At 40.8% G+C, this 20,498-nt stretch overlaps 1 protein-coding gene across 8 annotated transcripts in view; it reads right to left on the bottom strand.

The window, feature by feature from the left end:
* Positions 1–20,498, bottom strand: part of LOC149249086 (uncharacterized) — a 245,136-nt gene that overhangs the window by 117,761 nt on the left and 106,877 nt on the right. For all 8 annotated transcript variants that reach the window (XM_089458621.1, XM_089458622.1, XM_089458619.1 and 5 more), the window contains one exon: positions 3,655–3,744. In XM_089458621.1, the coding sequence (XP_089314747.1) occupies positions 3,655–3,744 (90 nt within the window). The remainder of the gene's footprint in view (positions 1–3,654; positions 3,745–20,498) is intronic.

The following is a 20,498-nucleotide window of genomic DNA, read 5'->3' on the forward strand; positions in this document are numbered from 1 at the left end:
TTCAATCCCTATCCCATCAGCAGGAACTTCAGCACAACTGGGAGAAAATGCGGAAGCCTTTATTTCACTGCTCTCCTCCTTGGGACCGTCTCGTCACAGACCGTCCATATCAAAGTTTGTTAAGAAGATCAATGAAATGCCTGAAATAAACCTTCCTCTTGCTTTTCCTCGCCGCGCAACTCTGTCTCTCTCTGAGCAAGGTTTGGTGGTTCAGTTCACTGGTCTCTGGCCCTCTCCCCGTTCGGTCCTCAAATGGGTAGAAATAAATTGGGCCTCATCTATCATGGGGAAAATCCCCATCAGATTCTGCGAAAGAGGATACTTTACCTTCCACTTCGAAATGAAAGAGGACAGAGACTTAATCTTCAGAAACGGGCCATATTTCATAGATTCAAGAGGGCTTTCTCTCAACAGATGGACTCCAGACTTCGATCCAGAGCTGGATGTGCCAAATGCAGTGCCAGTATGGGTGAGGCTCCCTCATCTTCCTCTTCATTGCTGGGGAGATGAATCTGTTAAAGCAATAGGGAATGTTGTGGGGAAATATATTGACAAAGGGGAGCCAAAGGAAAACATGCATGCCTGCGCAAGAATATGTGTAGAAGTAGATCTGGGGAAAGGACTTCCGGAAGCAGTCAAGATCAAAGTGGATAACTGGGTTCACATCCAACAGCTAGACTACGAACAAATACCATTCAAATGTAAGGTATGTCATGAATATGGTCATTTTGCAAATAGATGTACTAAAAATCAGGAAACAGAAGAAATAGAAAACTAGGAACCAAAATGGGAGCAGGTCAAGAAGAAAAAGTTAGCAACCAAACCCAAAACCTCTTCTGTTTCCAATCTTCCTCCCTCTTCAGCTACCTTCCCCCCTTCCTCATCTGTCTCCCCCCTCTCCCCCCCATCCTTCCCTTCCAGGCCTATTTCATCTCAAGACCCCCCCTCTCCCTCAGCTCCCCTCCCTCTGTCTTCTATCCCTCCCCCCTTATCGGATATATTGGTCTCTAATCCCTTTGGCTCTCTTGCGGACCATGATCTCCCCTCCCCTCCCCCTTCCTCCCCCCTCTTCTTCCCTTCCCCTCTAATCCCTCCCCTACCTCGCCTATCCCCTCCCAAAGCCCTCACCCCTCCTCCTTCGATCACATAATCACTCGTACCCTTTGCAAAGAGCTCCTCTCCTCTCATGACCACCCTAAAAGTACAAGCAGAAAAACTAACAGAGAAATTAGAGATGAAGCAGCGACAAAATAAATGGCTCTGGGCACCCAACAACCTATGGACACTTTCCTGGAAAAAATTAAGGAGAAAATTGCCCACCCTAACAAAGGGAAAGGTCCCTCAACCCTTAACATCAAGTGATAATGATTACAGTCTCCTGGAATTGCAGAGGAATGGGAAGTATGCCAAAAATTAAGGCAATGAAAGATATCATAACTTCAGAGAAACTTGATATCTTTATGCTCCAGGAGACAAAGGAAAATGAAAAGGAAATGGAAACAATGATACAAAAAACCAAAAATTATCAAGGATAAAGTGGCTAAGTGTGGGCCCATTTGGGCAATCATTAATGAAAGATGGAAAAATCAACTCCATCGCCCTATACATGCAGCTGGGTATTTTTTGAACCCATGGTATCATTATAAAGCTAAGGCGACAAGAGCTTTGAAGGGGGAGGTTAGAGATGGATTGATTGACTGCATTGATCGCATGATCCCATTGGAGTGTGATCAGCAGGAGATACACCGACAGGCCACAACCTTCAGCAGTGCCTCAGGTACCTTTGGGAAGAACCTAGCAAAGATTGCAAGGGAAGTAGATGAGCCACGTAAACAAAGATTTCAATTTTCAAATTCTTAATACTTATTTTGTTAAATCGTTTATAATTTGAAAGTTGGATATAATTTGTAATTTTGTTGAGCTAACTCATTACACTCCTATGTTTTTTGCAACACAATGGTGGGAGGCTTTTGGTAGCCATTGTCCTGAATTGCAGAGGTTTGCAATTCGTATTTTGAGTCAAACTTGCAGTGCTACTGGGTGTGAGAGCAATTGCTCTGTCTTTGAGAGGATTCACACAAAGAAGAGAAACCGTTTGGATCAAAAATGGTTAAATAATCTAGTATATGTCCAATACAACCTCCGGCTCAGACGCAACCAATTGTTGAACAAAAGACCTGATTCAGATCCCATTGTGTTGGACAACATTGATCCAACATCAGATTGGGTAGTGGAGAGTCATCCAGCAAAGTTTGATTCTGATGAGAATATTGATTTGGATTTACAGGTGGAGGCAACACTCGAACATAATGTTCAGTTGAATGCAGATCCTGATCCACTTGTACCAGCCTCAGGGCCAACCCCAAGTCCTCCAATTGCAGGCACTTCTTCTGTGGAGCCAAGACAGAAGCACATATCTCGTCTATCTCAGCTTGCAGCTGCTGCACAGCCTGCTAGTGCTACCACTTCTACAGTTGCAGTTGGAGATGATGATGAGGAGGAGCCATGGGGCCCCCTGTCTGACATTGATGATGATCCAAATATTGATCCACATGATCTCGGCTCCTCTGGCAGTAGCCAGTAGTACTGGTCACAGTTTACTTTTGTTGTAGAGGCCATTTCTAGCCTCCTTGGTTATGTGTTTTTGTTTTGATCTCTATATCATGATCATGTATGTATTGGACAATGCACTAGGTGCCATGTGTGTTTGGAAACATGAATGAAAATCTTTAAAATTATGTTTTTTTATAATAAAAAAATATTTAATGTATTTTTTACAATGACCGAGTCATTGAAATCGAGCCAGCCGAGTTGATACTGAGTCGGAGTTGGAGTCGGAGTCGACCCTCGGCCAAGTCGGTGTCGGAGTCGGAGTTTTAAAACATTGCCGTATATATAGCTAGGTACTATCACAGGGCCACTTTTAATATGAAACTATTGCCAATAGCCAACGGAAGCAGTTTTGTTGGTATTTATATACACTGGACAGGAGACGTGAGATGAAATAGTACTTTTATTACAAAATCTGTCTACCTACACAACACTAAAACCAACTGCTAAAATACTTTCAACTGCTTTATAGTTTGCATCCTTCTGTGTAAATATTTTGGTACACATTTAAAATTAGGCTCAAGTTTCAGATATCATATCAGCACATGAGATCAATATCAAAATGAATGACAAGAAACTGCATTCTAGAATGTGAAACTTCAACAGTTCAAAGTGATTCTGACTTCAGAGTGGAAAAGTTATCTTCGGTCCCTCCCTCCTTTGCAAAGAACAGAGTGCTAAATAATGAACATTCTCAATGTCATTGGGTTCTGTTACCCTGTTTTATAACTTGTTGAAAAAAAAATTGATTTTTCAATAAAAATAATATTTTTATTAATGAACACATCTGTTCATGGATCAACAAATTGCTATTGGAAAAAAAAAAGAACAAAATCTGCCTCCACAAACCTACAGAGACAAGAATAAGAAAGCAGTCTTTCATCTTTGGAAAAGTAAAAATATTCTCAAACTTTTATTGATCTTACGTTAACTGTTTCTTCCAAGATTTCACCACATAAGTTTTGTATTTTTCCAGGCACAAACGCTTGCATAGAAATATATTTTGCAACAACAAAATGCTACAAGCAAGCACAAAATACTCACCAACTTCAACCTGAAATGTTTGGATGACAGGAAGGGAACAAGAATGAACCAGAAAACAATGTCTGTCAGCATCACAGCACCTGCACATGTCTATTCAAATTAACAATCAACTTTCGGAAGCACTATTGACATTACTTTTGGCATGAATAGTGTCTCATAGACACTAGATTTCAAAAAGATTACAATGTGTTTTGTTAACATTCAAGCAAGTTCATGTGAATACTAGCATAACTAAATGATGGCATCAAGATAAATGACAAAACCATCCATTGTCAGGCTTCTTTCCAAGTTATCACTGGAATCTTGGTAAATATATTCTTTCTAATTCCAACAGAAGAACAATTTAAATTTTAACCTACAAATAAAATTTCAGAGACATTGAATCTTCAAATTTTTTTCACTGCTTTAGTAAATGACTGCAAATCAGAGTTCTATATTAACAACATGAAAGAACTGGTATTCGTACGGGAAACATCTTTTAACATACGCATAACTTTAGCAGAGGCAACCAACATCAGCCTCAACATTCGCATCTTCAAGTGAAAATGTAAAGAAAAGCATTAAATCAAATAACTAATTATGATAGATCCTATTTCTGCAAAGTCGTATGGAAGTATACTGGAGAGAAACGTTAATTAGTTATTAGTGAACAGTAGATAAGCATTTCACCTTGCTGGATTCCGACCAGGTGCTCATAAATAGACTAATGCCAAATTTAACCATTTATGAGTTTTTGGCTAGTTTGATTTTTCATATTCTTTATTCACCATATAAAAACATTGGAGAATAGGGATTTAACTGTCAATCAACAAAAATTGAGCTGACATAAAAATTATATCTTTTAAAATTTTCATTGATTTTGAAGAGAAGGCTTGTTCTTTTGACAGTTTCGGTGTCATTACAGTGAGTAGTTCGGATTACAAAGAGGATGTTTCAGTCTCACTACAGGAGCTCAGATAGAATGTTTCAGTGTCACTACAATGAGTAGTTCGGTACTATTACAAGATGGTTTTGGTGCTGCTACTATGACAAGGTCTAGATGCAGTGAAGAAGGTTTCAGTGCTGCCAAAGTGACAAGGTCTCACAGTGAAATGATGTGGTTGCTATCATAGTGATAAGGACTCATTGCTCTCACAGTTACAAGAATAACTTGATGGAGGATCTCTTGGGTCCAGATTGTAATGGTCTTGGTCGTCTCATCTTGAATCTACTGAAGGAAGAATTTTGACTGGGTTTTCCCCTAGAGTGGGGTTTTGCCCTGGCAACATGCTTACATCTTGTGTTCTCTTCTATTTGTTACTTGGCATTAGTCTTGATGAAAAGAAAAGATAATTAATAAGAACTAATAATAATGATGAAAACATCACAAGATAATGTCATAATCAGAGAAATCAATTAACTGCCACCTCCTTGTATTTCTCAACATGGTATCGAGGCTATGATTGTGGTCAAAGGCAGTTTAGATATCACTTATACATCTTTGAAGTATTCTCAGTAAAAGGTTTTGTTTGCATTTATATTGAAGAGCAAGTCAGAAGGATTCAAAGGCATCTTAAAAGGCATAGTGAGACAGTTCAATCTTTTCAGAAAATGGGTAATGAAGCTCGGTACAAGTTCAGAAAACAAGAAAGGTCAATCACTGTGTAGGAGTTTGGATCATCTTAGGCATTGATAAAACAAGTATAGCAAACAGTTCAGTAATGACAAGTTCGAATTAAACTCAGAAAAGGAGTTTGCGAACTCAGTGATGCATGGTTAAAGCGCTGATATAAGGGTTGAAGCATTGCTATGATATATGTAAGATCGAAACAGTGAGAAATTTCGGTTTAATACAATGAAAAGAACACAGTCATCACAGGACCAAAGGTTTGTGAGTATGGATAATCATTGTTTGGCCTATATCCACAATACCCTTCTACAGTGTCATCATTAAAGAATTGTGTCACTCCTCCTACAGTAATGAAGATTAGGATGATACTACAAGTTTATGGACACTATTGCTATGTGTCTATCACCCATACAGAACCAAAGTATAAGGCACCTTAATGAACTGTGTCATCACATAAAGAATCCGAAGTCTGTCCTATGGAAAATGAAATTGATAGTCCAAGGAACCAGCTTGAAGAAAGGACTCTTTGAGGATCTGAGTACAAGGAACCAAGTAAGTATTGTTACTACAACAAGTCTAATAAGTTATCAAATTAGAGGTATGTAATCACAAGGTACGTATGTTCATGAGTTTTTAGATTTGCAATATATCTAATATTAAATGATCCTTATTTATAGCTAGACTAGGATAAAGATAGTACTCCCTAGATATCATACATATTAGAACCTTAATACTTGTTTTCTAGAGTTTTCAAATAATCTAGGATGTCAAGTAAAAGTCCTACTCTTGATTGAAAGAATGAACAACTTATCATAAGATTCCATCCTCCATGATTATGTAAAAGATCTAACTAGAGAAATTAAATCATGTTCTTGGTATCACATGTTGTGGTTGTAAGTATGTACTATAGGTATAAAATATCATGGCTCAATGCAAAGAAGACACTTCAAAGAATCCTTCCAAGGTTTGTCAATCTCCATTTATGTCTTGAACTATACACCTTACAAAAACTCTCTTAATATAAAATATATATGTATGTTCATATTATTTTTGTAATTTGCGTTACATTACTAACATTGTTATGTCTAGTTGTATTGAATCATAATGATTCTTGTTATGTGTTATTCATCACTTGATAAATCTATCCCCCTCATATTCTTAATTGACTTTATAGAACCCGAGCTAAGTTCTCTGGAAAACCCTAACCTAAGGGTATGATGATGTTAATATTTGAAAACCTAAAACTACTTAGGGTTCTTGGGAAATGCTATTTGAAGTTTTTGTTGATAATGTCATGTTTGGGGTTTTGGTATGATCATGAAAACCCTAACTTGTTAGGGCTGAAATGGTGTTGTCTGAAATCTCGAACCTTTGAAGTTCTGGTAAAGTAAGGTTTGTTATGATCCTTAGGGTTTGGTTAGGTCTATAAGCAAAACCTTTGTCTTGAAAGTCCTAGCAATGAAACCCTAGGTATGTGTTCATTTGGTTGAAACCCTAGCTTAGTCTAGGTCGGTATATGTCTAATATGTTAATATTGTCTGACATGTGTTATGCTCATGATTGATGATGAATTCCTAGATATGAGTGTTGATCTAATTATTGATGGTCATGAGTCCTAGGGTTTGGAAACAAGCCCTAGTCAAAGTTTGATGTTCTAGGATGATGTTGTTTGGAAAATCTAGGGTTTAGCAGTGAAACCCTAGTAGTAGTTAAATTCTCTAGTATGTGTGATATGCCAATCTGAAATCCATATAGTGATTGCTAAGAAATTGTAGATAGAAATCTAGGGTTTACATCAAACCCTAGTAGATGCTAGTCATGATGTTGATTAAGTTGTGATTGGTTTTGATTGTTGGAGCTCATGTATAAAATATAGGGTTTACATGAAATCCTTGTAGGAGTCTAACATATGAAATTTGAAAATTGTTAGATGTATCGATCTGATATGTTTCTAGGGTTTTCTATATGAAAGATCGTGTCATGTCATAGAAAGAATATTGAAACCTTAGATATAATGAGTTTGATATCTTGATGAGCTGTGGTTGTGATTTAGGGTACGTCACTAAACTTGGGCAAGAAGTTGAAGTATAGTCTCTTGCTGATTATGTCTAATGCTTCCGTTGTTATAAGATTTATGTTATGGCTAACTTCATGCTTCTATAGTTTTGGTTGTACTTGCTATCTAAGTTGTGCAGGTACATCATCTTCAAGAGGGTGAAGATGATCAGAAGTAAAGTTGATGTGAATGATGATAATGATGATAACTCTGATGAGATGGATGGAAGCCACAAAAGATTCTCCGATGCCGAAAAGAAATTGATTTCCCTAGTCTAAGAGGGAGTCTGGATAGAAGAGATCTCCTTTAGTTTAAGAGGGAGCCCGGATAGAGGAAATCTCCCTAGTTGAGAGGGAGAGCATAGTTTTGATCGGAGAATGAATTTTGAAGGATGTTGTGTAAAGGAAAGATTCGGTTGATAGCCTACCGTATTGAGAAGAAACATCAGGAAAACCCTAAAGGTTTTGTTTATTTATGAATATGTGAAAGTATATTATTGTTTGTTGTGTTTGTACAGGTAAATCTCTCGAAGGTTTTGATAGCATGCTGGTTATCGATCAGGTTGATCAAGAGAGATTTGTTGCCCTTAATCTGTTGGATCAAGTAGAGGCTTTGTGAGTGAAGCATTGCCTGGGAGGACATCTGGCTGACACTTTGTGTTGATGTTTAGGTCCCAAAGTAGGGTGGGTGACGTGGATCGTAGAGCTCTAACCATGGATACGCACCTAGGTCCCTGGGTTGATGGTTAGCAAGTAAACCTAATGGTACCCAGAGAGGATGAAAGCTTGAGTCCATCGTAGTCCCATCCAAATAGATTGCCCTCGTCAAGAATCTAGTCTATGGCATTGCGGTGACTAAATTGTTGAGAGACCAATGGATAGATTGCCTTGGTCAGGAATCTAGTCCATGGCATTGCGGTGCCTAAACTTCTTCGTAGATGATGTGTTTTGAGATCTTCCATGTACCTCTTCGATTATATATAAATATGAATAGCTCCCTAGTTAAGAGGGAGTGTTGAAGAATGTAACTAGGTTCCATCTTCATAATTGTACTTGAAGTCAAAATGTAATATATTTGTCAAAAGAAAGCAAAAAGAATTTTTATTATTGATTTAATTGACTTGTTAAAGCATGGGTTTCATGCTTGGGTCAATTGTTATAGGTCAAGCCTCCATTGTAGGCTTTAGAATTATTTATATGGGTCAAAATCAATTTGTTTATTGGTCAAAGACTCCTCCATCAAGTCTTCTTCAAGACGACTTCAAATAGATCATCATCTAGTCAGCTACATTCAAGTGAAATCATGTTGGCCTCACCTAAAATGGAGTCACAATTGTTCAAGCTATAATGTCGGCTTATTTCAAGAAGGAACAACTATATATACAAGCCTATACCTCGCTCCACAGTTCAATCCATAAGCTCGCATAAATCTCAAAAGAAAGGTTCGATGGAATAGAGAAGGACTAGCACAGATTATCCCTGAAATTGATGTTTGAATATCACAGTAAAGTAATGTGGATTTTGGCGTAAATATAGTGAGAAGGATTTGGTGTCACAAACATGAGAAGGCTTGTTCTTTTGACAGTTTTGGTGTCATTACAGTGAGTAGTTCAGATTATAGAGAGGATGTTTCGGTCTCAATACAGGAGCTCAGAGAGAATGTTTTGGTGTCACTACAGTGAGTAGTTCGGTGCTATTATAAGATGGTTTCGGTGTTGCTACTATGACAAGGTCTAGATGCAATGAAGAAGGTTTCGGTGTTGCCAAAGTGACAAGGTCTCACAGTAAGATGATTTTGTTGCTATCACAGTGATAAGGACTTGGTGCTCTCACAGTTACAAGGATGACTTGATGGACGATGTCTTTGGTCTAGATTGTAACAGTCTTGGTCGTCTCACCTTGAATCTACTGAAGGAAGAATTTTGACTGGGTTTTCCCCTAGAATAGGGTTTTTCGCTAGCAACGTGCCTACATCTTGTGTTCTCTTCTATTTATTACTTGGCATTAGCCTTGATGATAAGAAAATATAATTATTAAGAACTAATAATAATGATGAAAACATCACAAGATAATGTCATAATCAGAGAAATCAATTAACTGCCACCTCCTTGAATTTCTCAACACAGAAAGCCACGAATATGCCACAGAAATCACTTCTAGAATAGCCTCATCGCACAACAATAGCTCTCCTAGGATGGCACTCAGAATCCACCGAAGAAGAGATGAGATTTCTCCCTGGAAATCTTTGGTATTGAACAGGACAAGCAGACTTGGCTCAACAGCTCAAGCATGCTAGGTGAGTGAGTTTGTCTAAGTGTCAAAAAGCCCCAAAATGATGTATGCCTCCCTTATTTATCCTTGAGCTCCCTTTTCTCCATGTGGGTCCCATACATCGATCCTCTTGAGCCTCTCCCTCCAATAAGTGCAATTTTGTCCAAGGGAGCATATTTCCCTTTTGGGTGGCCCCCACCATCCACTTACTATTCGATTTTCCTAATTTCTCCTATGTTGGGCCCTTATTTAGCCAAAATTTGGGAATGAGATCCTCCAACCCACTTTTCCAAAGTTAACAACCCAAAATATCAAAATGGAGCAAAATTAAGCAAAATTGTAATTTTTTTTTTCACTTAGCAAAATTTGTTAAGTGGGGATATCACAGTAGTTTGGAATGTATTTCTGAGTGGGGAAAACCCACCAAAAGTAAGTTGGTTGGGCAAGTTACCCAAGTGGTTGGGGTTTTGACCCAAAGTAGTGGGCTGGAGACCCAAGTTAATTAAGTGTTTATTCTAATTTATGTTTGAGTTGTTAAATGACTTGATGGACAAGGAAAACCCCCAAATCACTCACACAAGTATTATAAATAAGAGGCCAAAGGAGGGGCCTTCACACACTTTAGATGGACTTCTTGTGTGGAGAACATCTTCCCTAGAATGAGAGTCGTGGACCCTAAAGGAGCCACAACTAACTTGAGGACGATGAGTGAAGTGCATTTTTGCTCATGAAGGTCGAGTTCTATTCAAGAAGCCTAGTTATGTTCAAGAGACAAGTTATGCAAGGATGTCGTCCTACCTTGAAGGATCAAGATAGTCTAAGCTTTGTTCTGCATGATTTGAGCAGTCTGAGGCTAGTTTGGTGGTTGGTGATAGGTTCAAGGTGCCCTGGTTAAGGCTGCAGGAGACTACAAACTGCCAAGCCAAGGTTAGAATGTGGAGAGGTTAGGGCAATAAGGCTACAAGATAGAGAAAAATGGGTTGTGAAAGTATCTGAGATCATACCAAGGTCATCTAGGGTAAAGAACAAGGGTTGTTGACGTCTGGACAGTGGTCTGAGACCTAAAGATTAGCAAAGCAAGACGAAATGGCTGGCAGCAGGGAGTTCTAAGGTGGCCATAGTAGATCTGGAGTATTCTGAGAGTCTATTCAAGCCGATATCAGGGCCTGACCTATGCTAAGGAAGGATCACAGCACTAGGAAAGGGTCGAGCCTCAGGTAATGTGCCTAGACAGGCCGATAAGCAACAGTAGAGGTCCAAGGTCGTTCAGACCAGGCTGCAGCAAGGTAAATTGTTGATTTGGGGTAGCATTGGATGTGCTTTATGCCTCAAATTTTGCAGGGAGGCTTGGGCACATGTATTCCAAAGAACCCAGAAAGCATTTTGGGAAATTCCACCCAAAAGTAATTTTATTAAAATAATTAATATTTTTAATGGGGTTCCTAAGTCTAGACTTGGGAAAATTAAAATATTAATGGGTATTAATCTAATCAAGGGTGAATCTTCTAGAAAAAGCCAAAGATCAAGCCAAAACGATCAGAGCCTTTGATTATGTTTTAATCTAGGCCATTGATTGTCCAACAGAAAGATATAAAAAGGGGCTTGAGGGTCATTTGGAAAACACACAAAGAGATTGAGGAAATCGATTTTTTGAAGTGAGAATTTCTCAGGAAGAAAAATCGATAGAGGAGATCACTAGCAGTTGAGGGGCAGGGATAGCAGCTTTCGGGGAGAGAGATTCTCAGCCGGAGATACATCAATAGAGAGAGATAGTGAGTGATCCAGAAGCCTTGACGCAGACGCTGACGCGTGGCCAAAATGGCCACGCAGAAGCAGCGCCGAGGGAGAGAGAGAAAGTTGAAAATCAGAGCAAAGGGTCAGCTTCAGCAGCCCGAAGGCAGGGTGTGAGACCGTGAGGTTGAGAGAAGTGACTCTGGGCTACTGATCGATTTCCTAGTTAGGTGACATTGTGCCTGAAAGGGTTGATGCTAGGATAGCGTAGAGGCAGCACAAAGATAGCGCAGTGTCTGCTAGGGGCACCTCATCCTGCAGCCGGAACAGCCGAGACTTTTTCTCAGTGATTATGTGAGGTAAAATCACAACACTTCTGCCAGTATTTCTCTCTGTAACTGAATAACCTTGTGAGGTATTCAATGATGTACTCAGAATTTGCTACTGCTTAATAAAAATAAACCCTCAGAGCTGCTGCACCAGTTTTCCCGCATTGGGTTTTTCCAGGGACTTTTGTCCAAAAATAACTGTGTCCTATGTGTTTCTATTTTCCTTGCTCAGTTTCTATGTTTCAGAATCATATTTAATTGGTGTAGCTGCTTCAGTGATTTACAATCTAGGTGAAGTAGATTCAGTTGGTTGCAGTAGGATTCCTGAGATTGTTAGATCTAGGAATTTTCACATGGTATCGGAGTTGTTGATGTGAAACAGGGAAGAGCCGATCTAGCACTAAAGCAAGGACCAACTTGTTGCAGCAAGCAGCAGTTCGAATCCCTTGAGGGATTGCGCAATTCTAGCCAGGAAGGTTGTATTTTTGTGGGCGTCTCTCTAAGTCAGCGAACAAAGAGGTAAGACTGCGAAATCGAAAACTTGCCAAGGTAGAAGGAGCTACGCAGAGCCACGCAAAGCTAGAGGGATGCAGTTTTCTGCAAGCTGAGTATTAGGCAGAATGTCTTTCCTTCTAGCATTTCTCATTTGTTGAGTAGCAGAGGAGCAACAGCTTACCAGCTCCATCAGGGAGTGTGTAAGGCAGCCTAGGAGCTACGCAATAAGGAGAAAGAGGGAGTTGTTCGACATTTTTCGGAGGATATGGCAACCAGTGGCTTGAGGGATCCAGAAAGGTTGGACGGGGCTTCCAACTATGCCACCTAGAAGCTAGAATGTCTTTCCTTCTAGATGAGCATGCCCTCAAAACGCATGTTCATAATGTGGTAGTTGAACCTATGGATGCAGATCTGCTAAAGAAGTACAAGGTTGAGATGTCAAAGGCGAAGAGAATGATCCTAGATGGAGTCAAGGATCACGTGGTGTACCACGTTGCTAGCAAAGGAATTGCTAAGGAGATGTGGGATGCTTTGGCCACTTTTCTGGATCCATTCCTCACGAAACTGAAGGAGACCCGTGATGCGTTGTCAACTGCGGCACATACACCTCGGGATTCGGAGTTAGTGACATTAGCTCTAAATTCCGTCTCGGATAACTGGCAAGTCTTTGTCCAGAGTGTCATGGGCAAAGCAGCATTGTCGAATTGGGATGAGATGTGGGCAACTCTGAAACAAGAAGAGCTGAGGAGAGACCTGCTCAAGGTCAAACTTGACGGGAGCAGCAGTAGCAATGGGTCGAAGCCCAAAGTGGAGGAAGTGGATAACACAGCCCTTGCATCAAAAGGATAGCAGGGGGACCAAAGACAAAAGATGGGCCACTATGCATCCCAGTGTCCTTTGAAGAAAAAGGACAAGGATGAGAAGCATGATCCTAAGGTTGCAGCCGCAAAGATTGAACAAGAGGAGGAGTTCGCCATGATAGCCAAGATACCTCTAGGAGGGAAGTGGGATGATATAGAACTGTAGTTTGATATAGCTGCAGATGGGCAGGATCCTTGAGGAGCCCACCTCTTGGATCACCACCTCGCTACGAGAGCCCATGATCAGTAGAAGCGGGATGGAGGAGTTTTCAGTTGGTGCCATGGAGTGTTGATTCGACAGATGCAGTGGTTAGTAGCGCCAAAATATGAGCAGCACAGAGCAGAGAGGCAGCAGTGCATAGAGGCATAGTGCATAGCTTTAGCAGCACATTGGCTTCAAAAGAGAGCATGGGACTAGCAACAATCAGGATTTCAGCACTGAGGTGAGTCCACTAGATACTTGTCCAGTTTTTGGGTGTTTTCAGTTGCTTCTCACAGCAACAGAGTTGCAATACGGATGCAGTGTTAGCAGTGGCAGTGCTAGCAACATAGCACATGCAGTGTTTGAGAGGGAGCTACAATACAGATGTAGCATTGGCAGTGGCAGTGTCAAACAATACAGTAGCAGCAGCAGCGTAGTAGTTAGTGGACAGCATGTCAGACATTAGCAGCGCAGAGGACGATGCTTCAGAGTCAAAGGAGTATGAGTAGCAGTGTATTGCTAGAGCACATTCCTCGCTAAGACAGAGTGTTGATTTGGGGTAGCATCGGATGTGCTCTAAGCCTCAAATTTTGCAGCGAGGCTTGGGCACATGTACTCCAAAGAAACCAGAAATAGTTTTGGGAAATTCCACCCAGAAGTGATTTTATTAAAATAATTAATATTTTTAATGGGGTTCAATAGTCTAAACTTAGCAAAATTAAAATATTAATGGGTATTAATCTGATCAGGGGTGAATCTTCTAAAAAAAGCCACGGATCAAGCAAAAACGATATGAGCCTTTGATTATGTTTTAATCTAGGTTGTTGGTTGTCCAACAGGAAGATATAAGAAGGGGCTTGAGGGTCATTTGGAAAACACATAGAGAGATTAAGGAAATCAATTTTCTGAAGTGAGAAGTTCTCAGGAGGAAAAATCAATTGAGGAGATCTCTTGCAGTTGAGGGGAATGGGATAGCAACTTCCAGGGAGAGAGATTCTCAGCCAAAGACACGTCAGCAGAGAGAGGCAGTGAGTGATCCGCCTTGACACAAACGCTAACGCAGGGCCAGAAGGGCCACGCAGAAGCAGCGCAGAGGGAGAGAGAGAAAATCAAAAATCAGAGCAGAGGGTCGATTTCAGCAGCTGAAAGTCGGGGTGTGAGATTGGGAGGCTGAGAGCACTGACTTTGGGCTACTAATCAATTCCCCAGTTGGGTGACATTGTGCCTGAAAGGTTTGACGCTGGGACAGCGTAGAGGTAGCGCAGAGATAGTGCAGTGCCTGCCAGGGGCACCTCATCCAACAGCTGAAACAGTCGGGACTCTTTCTCAATGATTGTGAGGTAAACTCACAAAGCTTCTGCTAGTAATTCTCTCTGTCACTGAATAACCCTGTGAGGTATTTAGTGATGTATTCAGAATTTCCTACTGCTTAATAACAATAAACCCTCAGAGTTGTGGCACCGATTTTCTCGCATTGGGTTTTTCCAGGGACTTTTGTCCAAAAATAACTGTCCTATGTGTTTCTATTTTCCTTGCTCAGTTTCTATGTTTCATAATCATATTTAATTGGTGTAGGCTGCTTCAGTAATTTACTTCAATGTTTCAAGAAGAAATCTGAAATAAGCTTGTAATGTAATTTACAATCTAGGTGAAGTAGATTCAGTTGGTTGCAGTAGGATTCCTGAAATTGTTAGATCTAGGAATTTTCACATAAACTAGGCCGAGAAGCCTCAAAGACTAGGACAGATGGTCAGACAAGGAGGTTGAGGTTGGCAGAGGGTTCCTATAGCAGATCGAGGACTTTTAGGCATGTGTAAGACTAAAAGAAGGTGATTTTCGCTGGTTATGGTGGACAGCAAGTAAGAAAGAGCAGTAAAGTGAGGCCAGTTAGCCAAAGGAACAGTTAATAACAAGGATTTATAGTGTTGGGTTAGTACCGAGGTATAAAGGAGTAGTTTCTCTGAGTTGTTGAGAAATCTAGGGCAACTTAGTTAGGGCTTATTTAAATTTGATTTCTCTTATCTTGACAACCTTTGTGATTTTCCATTACTCCTTCTTTATTATTATATATTCATCATCAAGAAAATTGCCAAAACCATAAAGATCACAAGACAACAAGACAACACAATATGTAGGCACTTAGCCAGGGAAAAACCCCTCTTTCAAGGGAAAACCAAAAAAATTCTTCTTCTCTTCTTTTAGAACCAAATCAAATGAGACAACCAAGACCTTTTGACCAAGAGTAAAGCCTCCGCCAATTCACCAAGTCAACGTCCCAAGCAATGCTTCTTTATATAGACCCAAGTCAATAAAGTCAATGAAAGTCAGACTGCTCTTTTGCTACTCAACTTTGACTTTCGGCCCTCAACTACAGGGTTGCAACTTTTCGGCCCTACAACAGATCAAAAAACTTTGTCCTTCTCACACATGTGAATTGGAATAGTCAAGAATGAGTTCTTTCTTCCTTCGCTAAGGCTTCTCCTTTGAGTCTAATCTTCTATTACAGATTGTTAAACACACATGGGAGCAAGAATAATCTGAATGATAAATCATGAGAGTACAATTTTTATTAACAAGAGATATACATTTATAGTACATTATGTGACCGTTGGGTTCCACATCCCAAGGTCTCTTGGACTACTTTGTCTATTCGGCCTCCACACTAACCCATTGAGGATTAGGTGTCCAACATTCCCCCCCTTAATCCGAAGGGTTATGTATGAGTCCAAGAAGAGAGCTGTAATACAAAATGTGCAAAAATGCATGGCAGCACTAGGCTAAGTGTGCTCTCTGAAATGTTGGTATAAAGGGCAGTGGTTTAAGGATGACCACCAACACTGGAACGCTTAGTGCAGTTCCTGGAACTCTTCCAAAACTGGCAAGACGCTGAAGTCCTCTGCTTGAGGAAGTGCTCCTATTGTTTTGAAAAGGGAAACCTTCAACCAATAAAGGGAGGTCTCACCCCGCATAAAAGGGAGAACTTCAACCTGAAAAGGGAAGTCTCAACCTGTGATGGTTTAAGGATGACCAACAACTCTGGAATGCTTAATGCAATTCCTGAAACTCTTCCAAAACTGGCAAGAAGTTGGAGTCTTCTGCTAGAGGAAGTGTTCTCAATTTTGTTCCTGGAATTCTTCCGAAACTGGCAAGAAGCTGAAGTCTTCTGCTAGAGGAAGTGTCCCAGATTACCAACTGAAGGCATGCTCAGGGACTGAAGTCTTCTGCTAGAGGAAGTGTCCCAGATTACCAACTGAAGGCATGCTCAGGGGCATCTTTGTTTCTGGCTACAACTCTGAATCTGGTATGGCAGGTTGTGGCTCAGGCTCGCTTGATGTGACTTTGAAGCTTGTAGATGACCATCATTTCCCCCCCTGTCAGATACAAGGTGAGATGATGGAGAAAACTCAACTGCAAGACTGTTCAATACTCTGGAACAAGTTCTGACATGTGTTTGGAATATCTTCTTGGCTGTTGATGCCCATTGCCAAGAAGCGATCCATCCAAGATGAATCTTTGTTCTTGCAGGACGTTTGTTTCCAGTGTTGCGGGGGAGCGCCCCCCCCCTCGAACCCGCTCCCGAAGCGCGCTCCGGGCGGGAGCGGCTCGGGAGCGGGTCGGGAGCGCGCTCCCAAAATCGCTCCCGGACGGGAGCGATTTTCGGGAGCGCGCTCCCGTAAAAAAATTTGCGCTCCCTGGTCTGTGAGGGAGCGCTTTAGGGAGCGATCGCTCCCGCGCTCCCGGAGCATCTTTTAATGCCCGGGAGCGATCGGGGAGCGATCGCTCCCGGGCATTAAAAGACGCTCCGGGAGCGATTTTTAACGGACCGGGAGCGGTCCGGCGGAAAAAAAATCCGCCGGACCCGAAAATTAAAAAAAAATTAGAAATTTTTTTTTTGTTTATAAGCCCAATGGGCCAAAAAAAAATCATTTCAACTTCATTGAGCTTGAGAGTGAGAGCTGAGCAAGAGCAAAGGAGCAAGGAGCAAGAGCTGAGGAGCAAGGAGCCAGAGCTGAGGAGCGAGGAGCAAGTGCCAAGGAGCGAGGAGCAAGCCTGCAGAGGTAAGTAACTTAATCATTTAGTTAGTTTAGCTGGTTAGGTAGTTAATTTGGTTAGTTTAATTTACCTGTTTGAGTTTAAAGCTCATTAATTTAAATTAAATTAATAAATTAAATGAATTAATCCCAATAAACTAAAATTTAGATTAATTTGCAGATTCAAGACTCAAACCCTACAAACATCAAACACCATGGACCTGGGGATATTTATTGGCATTTTCCTCTTCCTGGTCCCTTTAATGGTTATTATGGTGGTGGAGAGTAGGAAACGGAGGGGGCCTCAAACTGAAGAGGTGGATGAAGAAGTCGGAGGAAGTCAAATGGGTGAAAACCCCAGTGAGGAGGAGGTGGAGGAGGGTGAACATGAGGGTCAAAAAACTAAACAAGACCAAACTCCATTGTGGAAATATGTTCACAGGGCTGAAACAGGGAGAGGGGGTGGAACCACTAAATTTCATTGCCCCCATTGCAACACTGACTACACAGGCTCATACACCCGTGCTAGAAGACACCTCTGCAGGAAAAGGCCATGGGATGGAGAGAAACAAATAGGAATCAAAACTTGTGACAAGGTGTCAACAGCAGATAGAGCCAAATACATAAAGGAAGAGGAGGACGCCCAATACAGAACAAAAAGATCAAGGGGTTTCTTTGAACCAATCTCACCATCACAAAGAACTCCTTCAGCATCCTCCCAAGGCAGTGGATATGGACATGGAGGCACAGGGTCATCATCTTTAAGGCGTAGAACCATATCAGATTTCCTTGATGAGGGGTGTAGGAATGATGTGGATTCAAAAGTTTACAGGTTCCTCTATGCATGTGGGATACCATTCAATGTTCTACGCTCACCTTATTGGCACGAAATGGTTTCTGCCATAAATGATGCCCCTAAAGGATACAAGAGCCCTGGGTATGACAAGGCAAGAACTGTTGGCCTTGATCATGAAAAAGCAAAAATATCACAGTCTTTGAATAAAATGACAAGTTCTTGGACTGACAATGGGGTGTCCATTGTATCTGATGGATGGACAAATGTAAAAGGCAAGCCATTGATAAGTGTTCTTGCTGTGTCCCGAAGTGGTCCCATCTTTCTAGTTGCACATGATTACTCAGACAAGTTCAAGGCCGCTATCAACATTGCAGAAGCATTGCTTGAAACAATTGAGCGTATTGGCCCATACAATGTCATCCAAGTCATCACTGATAATGCTCCTAATTGTAAGGCAGCGGGAGCAATTATTGAGGATAAATACCCGAACATATTTTGGTCTGGATGTTTGGTTCACACATTGAACCTTTTGTTGCATGATATTGTCAAAAACAAAAATGAACAATACCAATGGATTGGTGATTTGTACAAGAAAGGAAAAAAAATGATAAAATTTATTACAAAACATAGCAATACCCATGGCCTTTTCCGCAGTCACTCGAGATTGGAGTTGCTGAAGATTGCAAGGACTAGATTTGGTAGCTATTACCTCACCTTCAGGCGCCTTTTGAAGGTAAGAGAGGCATTAGCTAGCATGGTATCAAGTCCACATTGGCAGGTGTTAAAGGAAAGGGCTACAAATGTAGCTGACATGGCAGGTTTTGAAACGGTGGAGGAGGCCGCTCTTGATGGGCAGTTTTGGACAACTGTGAGACAGGTATTGGATTTCACCAAGCCAATTTATAACATGATTCGGTTTGCAAATACAGACAAACCAGTGATTGGCGAGGTGTATGAGCAAATGGATACCATGTTGGGGGAAATAAAAGACATTGTTCATAATAAAGATCCCAACTTGTACAAACTGATTCATGATTGTGTGTGTGAACGGTGGAATAGGCTTAACCTTCCACTACATTGCTTGGCGTATATCCTTACGCCAAAATACTACTCAGAATCTTGGTTGGGCAAACCTGCAGCAGGGGGTGGTGTTAGGACCAAACCCCATTTAGATCAAGAGGTAACTAGAGGATATCTAGAAGCATTAGAAAAGTTGGTGCCTGACAGGGAGGAATGTGCAGCTGTGCGCCTTGAAATAGGCAGATACTTCAGTGGCAGTGGTTTGTATGGTAACTTCCATGCAATGGACGACAAAGATAAATTTGATTCTCTCACATGGTGGGAAACATATGGCGGCCACGGACTTTTGCCAAAATTGGCAAAAAAAGTTCTTTCACAGGTTGTAAATTCTTCTTCTGCAGAGAGGTGTTGGAGCACCTACAGTTATATACATAATGTGAAAAGAAACAGGCTCAACGAAAACCGAGCAGAAAGCTTGGTTTATGTGCACTACAATTTGAGGTTGTTGAGCCATTACTGTGATCGGGCTAATGAAGATCCCACATATAAAATTTGGGACAATCACCCTGAGGACGACAATTTGGAGGATGGCATTGTACATATGGAAGAACTAGAAGAGGAGCTTGTACAGGATGAACATGAAGCAGCTGCAGCAGCCATGCCACCTCCACCTCCACCATCCAGTAGCAGTTCTCGGGGCCCGAGTCTTGTTCCATTGCTGTCGCCACCTCCATCGACACCCTCGCGGGGAGGCTCTAGTTCTGGTCGTCGGTCTGTGCGGGAGACTCCTAGAAGACCACCACGACCTACTTATACTCCTGGGGACTCTCGTGGCAAGGGCCACTTGTAGATTTACAGTTTACTTGTCTTTTTTAGTTTCTATTAGACTTTAGTTTTCATAACTGTTGAGTTTTGAGTCCTTGACTCTTGACTCTTGACTCTTTCATATCATTATGACATTATGATATTTTTTGTAAACATTATATCACTGTGACAATGAAAATTTGAAGTTTGAAGTTGGGCCTTGGCAATTATAACTCAGTGGTAATGATTGTGAATTATGAATATGATGCTTTGTGAAAGACTAAAGTTGTTTCATTTCATCTCATTATTCATGTTTCATTTTATAAATTTTTAACATTTCATATCATGTTAACAGTTAGAAGTTAGGACTTAGAAATATCTTCGATATTACTTCTTGTAATGGTTAAACTTGGCTTACAAGTACAACTTGTTACTTTGGTGATCAATGATGATAAATGTTATTGAATTTTCAATTCTGAAAGCTTTCAACTTCAATGTATCAACTTCATGTTATGTTGCAGTTGTAATATGTATTTTACTAACTTGTGGACATGGTTGATGACGATTATAATTTCTAGATGATTGATGTGATATATGGTTCAATGATCAATTTATGTTTTTTTTATGTTTTTTATGTCTAT

The sequence above is a fragment of the Pinus tabuliformis genome, chromosome 7 (assembly GCF_031772625.1).
Source record: "Pinus tabuliformis cultivar Carrire ecotype Pingquan chromosome 7, CPIR1, whole genome shotgun sequence".
Lineage (NCBI taxonomy): Eukaryota > Viridiplantae > Streptophyta > Pinopsida > Pinales > Pinaceae > Pinus > Pinus tabuliformis.